Raw genomic sequence first — 15,178 nt, forward strand, 5'->3', positions numbered from 1 at the left:
GCTATACGCGCATTGCATAATGGCATAACTGATATATGTTCCAGGGCGCGCTATTATCCGCTTCCAGTCGGTTTCTTTCCGACCATGCATTCGTCTTGGCTAAGCGCATAATTTGCATGCACACATGCACGGTAATGATCTCTATAGTTTCAATGGATAATAGCATTGTAATGCGGTCACATAGAAAAGCAGAAGCACACGATTCGTGTCAAATCTCAGTATTGGTTATTTTTAGCCCACAAGTTTATTTAAGCACGCAAGGCTGTACCATTGCGCTTTTTAGTATTTTGTTTATATATTGCCGATACATTGTTTTAGCTCACCTGAGCCAAAGGCTCATGGTGAGCTTTTGTGACCGCTCAATGTCCGGCGTCCGTCGTGCGTCGTCGGTCCGTCAACATTTCCTAAAAAAATCTTCTTCTTGAAAACCACTATGCAGAATTACATCCGCCTAAAAATGGTTCTATATTAAACTTATGTTGAAAATTGCAAGGACAATATCTCAGTGAACAGTCACCTGACCAGAACAAGATGATAAATCATGAATCCCTACTTTGGAGAAGCTTCTTGTGACATATATGGCCTAAATCTGGTGGTTGCTACATAACCCAGTATTTTTGTTACCAATAACAAATGTTCTTTATCTGCTGTATCTTGTGTGGTTTTATCTTTTTAATGTGTGTACATAGTATATTTAAACATGTACTATCTCTCCTCTTAAAGTTGTCGCTCTTGGGAAGTAGTGTACGACTTTATTTTTAACTATTACAGGTTATGGAAATAATGGAATGCAGCTTTAATTGTTGTACACAACCGTCCAACGTGTAACGCATTTGAAATAATTTACACCATCAATATTTATGAAATATTGTGTGTCTTTAAATGTTCGAATGGTACAGTGGTCTAGGACCTGACTTTGTCGACAATGCTTTGATTCCTGGGTCTAACTTAGAAAAAACAATTTTGAACACGATCTTATTATGAAGTTATGTAACCTGTCTTTGGCACGGGTGGTGCAACAAACCTCTTGAAAAAGTGAGTTTGTTTATACAATTATATCCAACACATTTGTAGACCGTAATTTTCCTTTCAACTGAAATGCAAAAAGAGTCGTTATCGTTTTGCATTCGTGTAGCTTATTTCAAATATTTGTTTTCAATCACAAAATAGCTTCATAAAAATTTGATATGTATACATATCCGAGATAAGATGTCGAGCGCACGAGATAAGATGTCGCGCGCTCGAGACAAGCACGTGATAATTTAATCTTGAAAAAATAAATGCATGTCCTAAACATAACACCGTACTTTTGAATATAATTAGGATATTTTTTTTCATTACAGCCAAGGTTTGTACAAAATTTCATGTTATATAATCTTTTATATGTAATATTATAACTGTATATTTATATTTCGTAATAAGTAGTATTCTAAAATGTGCTAATATTTTAATTTACATTATCTTCATTTATGTTTTAATAACAAATAAACAAATAAGTTAATCAAAGTTTTACTTCGATTAAATACATAATTCTTTAACTTATGTTATTTGTTTATGTATATGTAACAACCGATCTTTGTATTGCATTGTTATGCATTTATGATGGTGGTGGTGGTGATGATGATGATGATGACATTGAATCCATTTACCATAATATGTTAACATGCGACTGTTTCTGACATAACAAGTTTGACTAAAATAAGTTATCCATTAAATAGATGTTATTAAATTAAGTTTTATTAGCTTTTGTTTATTTTACAGTTTTTTTACAGACTTAGACCTTAAATCAATAAGTAAGAACTCAAATATTTCTGGCATTCAGTTTTTATGTTAATCAGGGTCTGACGTATGTTTTATGACAAAGCTATTCTGCAGAAGCTTCTTTCAAATGCAAACTAATTTTAGCCGCACCATGAGAAAACCAACGTAGTGCATTTGCGATCAGCATGGATCCAGACCGTTCTGTGCATCCGAGAGCCGTGCTGTTCGCTAACAGTTTCTTTAATTGCAATAGGCTTTAAAAGCGAACAACATGGATCATAAAACATACGTCAGACCATGGTGCGGCTTATTTTAGTTTCTATTAAGGATTTTTTACACACGCTTAACTCAATTTATAGTAGTCAATAATAAATTAAAGTTAATCGCGTAAACACCTTTGATACTTAAGTTTGAACGCACGTGTTGTGCATACAGATCTGTTAACACCTACCACGACTAACATGAAATGAAAGGCGGCTAACAACTTGACGGTTAATGAACTTTAGATATAAAAACAAAATTAACATAACGATTTTTATATACAATCAGTTTCAAACTGGTTATCAATATAAGAAGTATTCAGTGACGTTGTCTGAATTTGATATTTTGAAGAGTCGAATACTAATTTAATTTTTATCAATATTGCAATAAATAAATAACTGTTTTGCCAAAATTGTTAAATAGCTAATCGAATATTCCTTTCGCTTTTGATAACATTTAGTTGTGATATCGTTGCTGAAGACATAAGGTCGTAAATTTTTTATTTCTTTCAGTATTTTTTGTCACAAAGAAATGAAGAATAGCTATATTTCCATATGGATTATTCTTCTATATTTAGATGGGAGTTATTCACAGTTGACCCGTAAGTATACCATACATTTGGTAGAAATGTGTTTTCTGTTTTTATGAGAGAAAACTGCATGAAAATCACTATTTTTATACAATATATTGAAAAATCAAGGAGCAGTGCTCTTAGTAGAATTTTTCATTTTTTTTTTTAATTTTCTTTGAATTTTAAACCTCATTGAAAAGATATACATAAGCTTAAGTAAGATTTGTTTTAGTCTGTGTTATGGTATCCCAATTCTATGATCGTAATTGCAATTTTCAAGATACACAAAGGATATAATATCCTTTTCGTTCTGTAAGTCTTACCTAAGTCTTACCTAAGTTAAAAAAACGCCTCTCTTTTATGATTTGAACAATACTTTTTATTGTATACGTGGTACTTGCAATTGTATATGGATTGGTTTACATTTTCATGCGATGGTTTCAGTTGCACATGCGGTGATTACAACTTTATATGTGGTGCTTTTAACGGTATATGGGGTTGTTTAACCTTTCGTTGGTCCTCCTTTCATTATGTGTAATGCTTCGATTTTCATATTCGGTACTTTTAATTTAATTTGCGGTGATTTCAAATACATATTCTGTGCAAACTTCATTGGACTTAAATCATTTGTTTTTGTTTGCTTTATAAGTGTCTGCTGATCGTATGTGTATAATTATATGAAATAAATTTATGTAAATATGGCTTATTTTCGTAAAAAATCTTATTTTCGCGAAATAACCTTATTTTCGCACTTTAGGCTTACCCTGAACTGTTGTAGAAAGGGCAGAATGCTCTCGAATGATATCCTATGTCGAATGTTTACGGCAATATTCGTTGTTTTGCAATATTCTTTTCTCATAATGTAGTTTGCACATAATGTTATTTGCACCACATATAAAGTTGAAAGCACCCGATATAAATATAATGGTACTGCATATAAAATTAAACGAACCGTATACACAGTTGAAAGCACCATATACACAAAAAATGCGCCACATATAAATTAAAATCACCGCATGTAAATTTAAAAGAAATGCGACCCACTTCACAGAGTCTTCTTCTGCTCTTCTAGACCTGTTTCTTGTATCTTGTAGTCATAAAGTTATAACCTCTGGTGTTGGGGAACCAACTCTAGACCAGAATCAACGGTTCCATTGTCCTGTTTATGCTCTATTTACATTTTCTACGCCCCGTGTCAAGCCCTTTAAACGTTTAATATGGCAATACGACAGCGGCGATTATACATCACTAAGACGTAAAATCAAGGATACCAACTGGGATCTTTTCAAAACTGAAGACATTAATAACTATACTATATCTGTTACTAATAAACTCCTCGAACTGTCTAAGGAATGTATTCCTTCAAGAAATATCACTGTGAAACCTAATGATAAACCTTGGATCACAGCACAAATTAAGAAAAAATTTCAGAAACGCAAAAAAATATTATCACAGAGCCAAACTTTCTCAGAACCCAGGGCACTGGAATAGATTCAGAAAGGTTCGTAATGAAATTGTATCATTAATTCGCACAGCTAAACAAAATCACTTCTCAAAACTTGCTGACACACTTAAATCTGACTCTACTACGGCTAAAGATTGGTGGAAAGTTATTAAAGGCTTCATCTCTACAACTGATAAACAAACTATACCACCACTCACAAATCCTGCCACTCGGGAACTTGTCTTTGATTCTAAATCAAAATCTGATCTATTGAATGAATTCTTTTGCAGCCAGGCTCTGCTAATCAACTCTAATAAGGACCTTCCTGACAATGATTATCAAGCGACTAGAAACAAACTTGTCTTTATTTCCATTACCCCACAAGACGTCGAAGACGCCTTGAGTTCTTTAAATATCAACAAAGCATCATGACCAGATGGAATTAGTAATCGGATACTGCGTGAAACTGCACCTGTGATTAAATTTCCTCTTTGTTCTCTTTTTAACTACTCACTTCAATGCAGTAAGGTACCTCAAATTTGGAAAGATGCTAACGTCTGTGCTGTCTTCAAAAAAGGTGACCCGTCTTTACCTAACAACAACCGACCGATTTCGCTGCTGTGCTGCACTGAAAAGCACCTTTTTAACTTTCTTCGTGATAATAACTTCCTATCTTCTCTACAATCTGGATTTACACCAGGGGACTCGACCGTGAATCAGCTCACTTATTTGTACAATACCTTCTGTAAATCTCTTGATGATGGACTTGAAGTAAGAACTGTTTTCTTTGATATTAACAAGGCCTTTGATAAAGTTTGGCATAAAGGTCTTCTCTTCAAGTTAAAAAATGCCAGACTGGACGGACGGTTGTTGAACTGGTTTTCTGACTATCTCTCTAACAGACGTCAATGCGTTGTCTTACCTGGCACCCAATCTAATTGGTCATCAGTTGATGCAGGAGTCCCTCAGGGTTCTATTCTAGGCCTTCTTTTATTCTTAGTGTTTATTAATGATATTGTTGATGACTTAGGCTCTCATGTACATCTAATTGCTGAAGACACCAGTTTGCATATTATTGTTGACCATCCTTTTTCTGCTGCGGTAACTCTTCAATCTGACATCGACAAGATATGCATTTGGGCTGATAAATGGTTAGTTACATTTAATCCTTCCAAGACAGAAACGATGACCATCTCACGTAAATCATCTAAACCTTTTCACCCGCATCTTCTAATGCATGACCAACTTATTTCCTTGGTATCCTCTCACAAACATCTTGGTGTCTACTTTTCTGACGATGGTTCTTGGCATTCTCACATTAACTCTATCAAAGAACGGGCATGGAAAAGAATAAATATCATGAGAAAACTCAAGTTTCAACTTGACAGAAGATCCTTAGAAGTAATATACTTATCTTTCATCAGACCGCTTATGAATATGCTGATGTAGTTTATATCAACTGCACGCAATATGAGAAACTCGAACTCAATAAAATTCAGGATGAAGTTTCCCGCATTGTTTCTGGGGCTACCAAACTTGTATCTCTTCATGAACTTAATAGAGAAGCTCCATGGGAATCTCTTGAAAGTCGACGACTTCACCATAAGCTTATTCTACTCTACAAAATGAAAAACGGCCTTACTCCTGACTATCTTTCTTCTCTTGTCCCACCATCTGTAGGGAAAACATCTAGGTATAATTTACGCAACGCCACTGACATTCCGCCTATACGTACCAGAATCTCTTTACTACAATGCCTTTCTTCCATCGGCTCTTAGAGATTGGAACACACTTTCAAGAGAATTGCAAAATTAACTTCATTAGCTTCCTTCAAATCGCAGTTGAAAACTAGCGTCCCGAAATGCCCTGATTATTTTTACGTAGGCGACAGAAAATGGCAAGTATACCATGCTCGGCTCCGTACTGAATGCAGCTCCCTAAATGAGCATTTGTTCAGAAAAAACATTTCTCCGACACCTCTTTGTCAATGTGGTCTTCCAGAGAGTAACCATCATTTCTTCTTTGAGTGTCACCACTATGATAATATCAGAGTTCGTCTTCTTGAAACTACTTCCAACTATTGCACTATATCACTGCACACTCTACTGAATGGAGACCGAAATCTCAGCGATGAAATAAATGTTAAAATATTCCAAGCAGTCCAAAACTACATCCGGGAAAGCAGACGATTTTCATGAGCATCTGTTTACTGAATGCTATATGCTTTACTGCTCCATTGGCGATCCGAATGAATATATTTTTCTATTCACCTTTTTTCGTTCATTTCCTCTTCTATGTTAACCTCATTTAATTTACCTATTAATTTAATATATATATATGATCATCACTCTTAAGTACTTTAAAAACTTATGTTCTAATATTTCGTTCATAAGTTAAAGCTCTACTACTCCTGTGTTTTTTTTGTTTTCCATATTAAAATGTGTTTTTTCAGACAAGATAATAAGCACTGCCATTGCGTATTTATTATAGTACTTAATTATAGGAGAAGACCTCTATAAGCTTTAGCTTTCGGATCTAACCCTTTTTCATACATTTATCTTTTGTACTGCGTAATGTAAATTTGTATATGTTGTACCATTGTTTGAAATAAAATTATGTTTAAACTAAAAGAAATGCGCATACAGTTGCAGGTATCACATATTATACAGATGAAAGTTGAAAACACCGCACAAAAAGTAATTCCGATTCAAAGTTCGAAGCACAACATAAGGTAGTTGAAAGCATCACATATACAGTAGAAAGAATTGCATATAAAGTTCAAAATGCAGAATGAATCACCGCATAATTGTTTTCAGACAGTAATCTAACATTCTATTTCTCCTACCTGCTCAGAAAATTGGTAAAGTCGTTGGAAAGAGCAACAGCATGCAGACTTGAAGTCATATAATATGACGTTCGCAAATGCAATTCAATTTATGGATAAAACTGAAAAAATGCATTAGCTTTTTTTTTTGTTTCTGGATAAAAACTTTTGATACTACCACTTATTTTCTTAGTTAGAACATTTCTAATATAATGATAACAGTTTCAATGGAAAATTCAGAAGAAATGTTTTCAAAATTTCCGGCTGATGAGCTGTAAAAGTGAAAAATAGCGATAACTTTCTTGTTTTAGGATAAAAAACCTTTGTTTACCACTTATTTTCTAAGTTCAGACATTTCCAATACAATGGTGTTGGTTTCAATGCAAAATTTTGATGAAATATGTAATTTCAAAATTTCCCGCTAAAGTGATACCTTGACACTGACTAGTTAAAGCAAAGTGTATTAGGCAGGCCGATTTTGTGGTATATCTTTTATGAGGGTAGGGTAAAATACAATGCGCCACATATAAACTTAAAAGCACCGCATGTAAATTTAATGCACATACAGCTGCAGGTACATGTATCTCATATTACACAGAGTAAAGTTGAAAACACCGCACAAAAAGTAATTCCGATTCAAAGTTAGAAGCACAACATATGCAGCAGAAAAAATTACATATAAAGTTAAAAATGCAGAATAAACCGCATACACTATCAAAATCACCACATATACAGTTATAGCAACCATATGCACAGTTAAAATCACCGCAAATACATATAAACAGTGTGAAGCTCTATATATACATGTATAAACATTGTATATCTGGGTAGAGGCATTTCATATACCGGTATATGTACAGCATAACGTGTTATATCAACATCAAAAGACAGCTAGGGCGCTCCATATTGGGCAGTATCTATTACATACTGTACTGAAATATTGTATACAATGTACCTGCCATAACATGAGTCTGCCACAGACCGTTTTGAGAGACCCACCAAAATGTAGTGACTTACTCTCCTCCTCCCCCAATTAGCTGTTTAGAATAGTAGTCATCATGAGTGGCCACCTTCTATGTTATTGTCAGTTTTTAACTTTTAAAACAGTAGATGCATTTCTTTAAGATATGAAATCATATTTTTTTCGGTGTTCATGCGCAAAGAACGACAGAATATGATCCGTAAATCCATGTTTAATTTGCCGATGCTATTCTGTCGTACACATTTTGCATGAACACAGAAAATTTCCTACGATATATTTCCATTTCATTTGTAAACAGAATTATATTATAAATTTCACACATTCTATTGCATTTCACATTAAAATCAGCTTCGCGGCTATTCTATTCACCTGACGGAACAACTGCGACATCATCTAAGAAACATTCTCCCTGTCTATACGCAGACGTCGTCAAAACGGCGGCCCGTTGTCTCTACGGAGCGTTGACTTTTAATCATAATTTTCAATGGAAAAGAATAGGGCGAATGTAAATATTTCTCTATTTACGACATAAATCGTGTATAATTCTCATCACGTAAACACAGTACATGTATAATAAAGTTATTTTGTGATGGGTCTTTAACCTTTAGCCTACTGGCGGCAAATGATTTTAACTTTGCGGCCAGTTCTGTTCGTTATTCTGTCAGTAAATATTCATTGAACATCTGTTTGAAAAATAAGTACAGTAGATCTACTGTCCAAATTAAATGATAACACATTCTTGCACACCGGACTAGCATTTCCGGTGTTTCTACCCATGCCGGCAAAACCCATCTGGCACCCCCATGCCATTTGACTCTCGTGCTGTTAATGACAACAAGTGGTTCATGCAATGATAATATATTGTTCATGTAAAATACGAAAAATGCAGGTATCTTGATAGTTTCTCTCCGTTCTTTATAGTATATTTCTCGATTCAAATCACGGTAGTTTACCGAAAGAACATAACGTTACGCTACAAACGATAAAACTAAAGTGGATCTTTGTTACTGTGCGTAACGCAAAACATCATGACGTCACTTCTGTTTACGGACGTTAATTTCCCACGCTCTACAATAAGAAAAAGCGCTACAAAGAAAGTATGTCTACCAGTTATTTGTAAAATTAGGTACGCAAGAAAAATAATCTGCAAGAATAAAATACTAACATGTACATGTATACGATATGCAAGAAAAAATATTCAGCCTCATTACCGCCCAATGCACAGGTGCCCTTGGGACGGGTATTTCTATCCGATTCGTAAACACATGACAGATATTATTAGTCCATTTAAAGAAAAGAAAATAGTGGGTAAAGGTTAGGGTAGTGTCCCATTGTGTTCTTGTATGTTCGTTTCATCCTTGTCGTCTAAACCTTTCACTCTATTCCTGGTTATTATGTTACATCTGCACACGAACACAGAGATAGCGTAACGATATCAGGGTACTGCGATCTGTGAACGTATTTTTTCTGGTTTTGTAATATTAATTCATTTTTTCAGCTTGTACCGGAGACTTCGCTGGCGAGAAAGACCCCAAAAGAGACAAGAACGACAATTTGGGTCAGACTGGTAGGTTAGAAATGCGTGTTATTACATACCTTTCTACAAAAAGTAACACAACTGCCAATGTCAGACATTATAAGTGAAAGTGGGCAATATGTATAGATTAATACATGAGAGAGCGGTGTACCTTTGAGCGATAATGGCCTTGGCAAGGTGATAATAGCCCGAGATAGCCTGCTTAAGTAGCCTGTCTTTACCTATAATGCAATATGAAAAACGTTTAAAAGTTTAGTGTGCAATTTTATGGACACTAGGTTCTATTTTTTTATACGCATGTAGATTACAATTCTAAAGTCTGTCCCAACCCATCGCTTAACATCAACTTGGATGCACGGTGACAAAACTGGAGCAGCTATCGGTAAAGTAAATAGCGTTAGTTAAACTACAAAAAAGTCACCCTCGAGAATTTCAAGGATTTTTCTCTAAGTACTCGAATTGCTAAATGAATGCCACATATATTTTTCCAACGGCAGCTCACTGTTGTAAAAAATCGGCCGCCATTGGCGTTTACTCTCTAAAAAGGAGGAGAACATGAATGTTCACGTGAATTACTTGGGGAGCCACTCAAAATGGATTTAAAAATGAATAATCGTCGTTTTGTACTGAAATACCTTGAAAGCTCAACAGATTGAACAGTTCGTATATTCAAAACAAATTTCAAATGCAAGGAAGACAAATTTACTCACATGCAACTTTCAAATTCCAAGTTAACTGTATGCTGTATCCCAAGGTCCGATTTTTAGATTTCTACAAATTATCAATTCCCAATTTATTTTTCCACCGTCCAATCGGAATACAACTTCATTTTTGTTCTATGTCGAACAACTACACTCAGTGGCTCCGGCACTCTAGATGATATTCAGGCACCAATTGCACCATACATATGAAACAATGCGTTGATTACACCATTTTTCATACGCATGGCTCAAAAAATAACCTGTATTCTACAATTTAAAAATCCTTCCTTCCCATTGAATGTATTTCAAAGAATTATCCTCGATATTATATAACCCTTTCCAAAATTAATTTCCATAAAACTACTGCTTTGAAAACACACTACACTTTTAAGTACTGTTCATCTAATCAGTGGCGTACGCTTCTTTAAGGCACGGCAGGCCTGGGCCTGCAGATATCCGAGAAAACGAAAAATAAAAATGCTAAATAAGCAATAAAAATGGAATGGTAAGGGGGGTAAGGCTACAGGAGCTTATGATAATCTAAAATCCGTATTGAACATGTAATTAGAGTTAATTTTATTTCCATGATTGATAAAAGCAGATAACAGTAGTTTAACTATTATCTCGCTCGTATACCACGGCCCCGCAAAATATCGCCCTGCAACTTTGTTAATGTCGGAAAATAGACATTGCTTGCAGCTTGTAGTTAACATTTTATAAGCGCTTTTTAACCCTGCACTAAATATTTTGGCACCAAATTTGAAAATGGCATCATCGGGTCCGCCTTATCCTGACCAGTGAGATAAGAGAGATGATTAGGGCCTAATTACGACGCATATGAACGGAAAAAAAGTTTTATTTGCCCACAAAGCAGGCAAAACTAAAATCTATTTCCATTGAAGGGATTTCAGTCTTTAATCCTTTTTAGGCGTAAATGGACGCATTACCAAAAGTAGGTCATTTTGTGAAACATGTTTCAATCGGCAAAACACTACACGGTAAAAGCCTTCTATGTTTATAAAAAGAAAATGTTAAAAATATTAGAATGATCCTTAAATCACTTAAACTAGAATTTGGATAATTTGATTTGATACAAAGAGAGGCCACACTTGTAAGTCTGCATTATTGTGCAACTTTTAAAAAATATATATACAATCTCATAATTCTAACATTGAAGTGAAATTGAGAGGGCGCCGGTGCTGATAGAAAATTGTGTCAGAGAGGGTTCCCGTGCCGGGTAAAGGGAGTTAAGAGAGATCCTGTGAGGCAAAGAGGCAAAATTTTGTCGACTGCATGTGAGAGGGATCCCGTGCATTGGCGAAATCGAAAGAGTTTTTAAGGAAACGTGATGAAAAAAAAATCAAAAAACACACACACACACACACACACACACACACACATGAAGTGTATTTAAAAATAAGATGGGATCAACGGCTTCACATCTGAGATACTAGATCGTGACTTAAAGCAAAGCAAAGTTCTCTCCGTCTGCATTCCATCTTCGTTTGAACTTGTGACAACTGATAAAACAAATTAAACGATAAAAAAGCAAAGGCATATGGCTACGTCTTCCCGTGGTTCAGATTTTTTATGCACAAACTTTTGTTCAGGACGAAAAAGCCAGCTACGCCCCTGCCAACTATAAATCCATAATGTTCAGAGCGTGAATCGCGGGTCAAATGCTATAGAGCCAGATCGATTTAGAATGTAGATCTACATCATTTAAACATCTCTAAGGGTTTTGAAAGTTGAAAAGAATTTATAATTCTACAGTTTTAATATTGTCAAATTTTTGTCATGTGTAAATACCGCTCTAAAGTCACAATTTCGAAAAAAAAATAATTTTACCAAATTGTGTAAATGGAGCCGAAATTTTGTTTTTATGGTAAAAAAAGTAAGCTTAACTATGCGCGGTCCAGGTAAGCTTAACTATGCGCGGATCCAGAGGGGGAGGGTCCGGTAGTCCGGACCCCTTGGAAAATCCTAAAAAAAAGGAAAGAATAGAAGAAGGAAAGATAATGATTTTTCGAAAAGGCAACATTAGGGACCGCATTCAAAGTGTATGGGGCTGCTTCACGTAGAGCGCTAATTCATATTTATGTTAATTATCTCAAAAATACGAATAATTCTACCTTTTAATTTAACAGGTGAGCTCATAAAAATACGAAAATAAGGGGTATATTGTATATACAATGGCAATGGGAAAGATGTTATTAAATGCTTCTAAAACGTCCCAGAATGCAGGAAATGAAACGCTGAATTTCAAAATATTCAGGGGGAGTATGCCCCGCTATTTCCTCTTTTAGCCTGTTCAACAAATACTTATTGACAACTCTTTATTTGTAAACGGCTAACATCCACATAAATAACCTCAAATTATTAAATATAAACAGACACATGTTTGCCATGGTAAGGGTTCGGTCAGAACACCACTTGAGAAAAATGGCTGGATCCGCGCATGATGTCTACGTACGGTGTTCCGGTAGGGCCATCGCCTCATAACGTATGTGAGCTCGAAGCAACGTCAGAACGAGACTACGATGTTTAAAAGTCGAAACCACGAAACTATGATACTGAAAGTCGAAATCATTTCGTATTTTCACCATCGTGGTTTCGACTTTCCACTATCGTAGTTTCGAGTTTTCATCATCGTAGATTCGAGTTTTCACCATCATACATTCGACCTTTCATCATTGTATTTTGGACTTTTCATCATTGTAGGTTCGGCTTTTCATCATCAAAGTCTCAACTTTCAACATCGTGTACCGCCTTCCTGATACCCATGCAAACAGGTTTACGAGGTTGAACGTAATCGGGTTCTTTTGAATATGAAGGATAATTTTTGTACATGCATTAATATGAATTTTTTTTTGGTAGATATTTCGACCTTCATGAATTATAGACTGAATAGAACTATAAAACATATGTATTTAAAGTCACATTTACGAACCAACATTACACATACAGTGGTAATCCATGTTTTATTTACTTCACAACAGCGGGTGTTAAAAGTCGCCCCTACTTCATCTCAGTGTTGTTATATTTTCTGGTCCTTCGGGATCATTGATTTCAACTCATTTAGATTTGAAGATTGAATACTGCATAAGCCGGTACTAGGGGGCGTGGGCAGTGTTGCATTTTCCATTACTGCTCATGAACAGACTCAATCAAACCGAGTCTGCAATTTTCACTGTTTGCATTGTTCTCGGTGCTTCCGAGGGATCTACTTTCCAGATTTTATTATCTCTCAATGATTTCAAAAAGAGGGCAATCTTTATATAATATAAGGAAACCAACTTATAAAACACAAATGAGTAATATTTTTGCAAGAACTTAGGCATAACAGTTACTATCATAATAATGAACTTTCAGACCTCTATTGATACTATGAAAGATCCTCAGTTTTCAATTTGGCAGTGGCTAGGTAGCCTGTTCTACCGGAACCTTTAGTCTAAAGGTCTAGGTAGCCAGCCCTATATTTACATATCATACATGAACATAAGTCTATAATCTTAGCTTGATTGGTTCTTATTGTTTGTTTGAACAAAATGATGAACTCTTTATTCTAAGGCAATTGTATTGTAAGATAATTACATATCAAAAGACCTAATTCTAAATGACCGCCGATAATTGACATCTTCTATCAAAAATGATTTTCAACATGTAACAAACTACAAAACTTTATTAAAGACTTTACTTTAGGAAGCTATAAACATGCCGATGACGATAAAGACACTCTGATCATTTCTTGACAGCTAAACACAATATCGGCCGATATGATATGAGCGAGTAAATACGGCGAAATGAATAGGTAAGTCACGAAAAGATCTTAAATAATTAATCACAAGAAATGTAATTTATTTAACTAAAATAATGATCCTTTATAATACAGTTTATCAAAGCCGGCTACCTTGACTTACATATCCATATATTACATCCCGAAAATAAGCCAATTTATCGTAGTTATTAACAAGAAATATCTTTAAAAATGATGGTCGGCGAATTGTAATAAGGAAAGAAACTTATGAATTTTTCATCTAATATTCATCTTTCATCTAACATTTTTCAAATTGCAAAACTAAACACCGCACTTTAACAATTTAAATGGTTCTCTTTTAATTTTTCGCAAAGGTTTCGTAGGGTTGCAATTTTGTTTCGTTTATCCTTAGACGAATAATTACAGCAGTAGTTTGATGAAGATTCATGAAGCGGTTCATGAGAAGAGGTCATTAAACGTGTTTATTTTTTTAGCTAAATTGGTCCCTATCCCCATTTGTAACAAAATAGCAGGAGACCTTACGATATTGTTACACATCGAGTTTGATAAAAATCCATTACATTTTAGTGGTTAATGCGAAGAAAGGCATATCTACTTTTAGCTATAGTGGTCCCTAATAGGGCCCAAGTTCATATATAAATAAATTTGGAAGAGGACCTTATAATGATGCTCCAGACCAAGTTTGACAAAGATCCATCAAGCTGTTCATGAGACTCTGTATAAAGGCATTTCTAGTTTTAGCTCTAGCAGCCCCTAAAAGGGGTCAAATGTCCCAGCTGAACAAAGTTGGCTGCGGGCCTAATAAAGATGCTACAAATCAAGTTTGATTAGAATACATGAGAAAAAATCAATTAAGGGATTTTTTATTTATTATTTTTATTCATTTTCTAAAATAGGCCAACTGATCCCGCTTTAACAAATGCATATTCGCTATTCATGAATCTTTTGACAATGACGTCACACCTATAAAAAAGTGAAGGTCAAGCAAAACATACAATTGTTATCATTTCAATATTTTTATTTCATAAGCAAAGTTTGACCGTAGTCCAATCTGACTAAAGTACTGAATCTTCTAAACGAAGATCTGAGAACGACCCATTCATATTCGTCTTCTGTAGATTTTGGATTTCCAGTATTGCTATTTTTATTTTATCCAATCAGACGACTTGTTCGAATGTCAAGGAGTAAGAAAAATTCTAGTCATTCCAGAGCTCGAACCCGGGACCCCTCGCTTACAAAGCAAGTGGCCTACCGACTGAGCTAGGCGGCTATCTGATACATAACGACATAAGAATTGTAAATATCAAAAGCCAAGGCTA

At 35.0% G+C, this 15,178-nt stretch overlaps 1 protein-coding gene across 1 annotated transcript in view; it reads left to right on the forward strand.

Moving 5' to 3' along the window:
* The first annotated feature begins 2,362 nt into the window (after nt 1-2,362).
* The window catches only part of LOC123564729 (uncharacterized), a 42,486-nt gene continuing 29,670 nt past the window's right edge, over nt 2,363-15,178 (forward strand). Inside the window, exons 1-2 of the mRNA XM_045358494.2 lie at nt 2,363-2,623; nt 9,342-9,410. Of these exons, the coding sequence (XP_045214429.2) occupies nt 2,554-2,623; nt 9,342-9,410 (139 nt within the window). The 5' untranslated portion in view covers nt 2,363-2,553. The remainder of the gene's footprint in view (nt 2,624-9,341; nt 9,411-15,178) is intronic.

The sequence above is a fragment of the Mercenaria mercenaria genome, unplaced genomic scaffold (assembly GCF_021730395.1).
Source record: "Mercenaria mercenaria strain notata unplaced genomic scaffold, MADL_Memer_1 contig_5013, whole genome shotgun sequence".
NCBI lineage: Eukaryota > Metazoa > Mollusca > Bivalvia > Venerida > Veneridae > Mercenaria > Mercenaria mercenaria.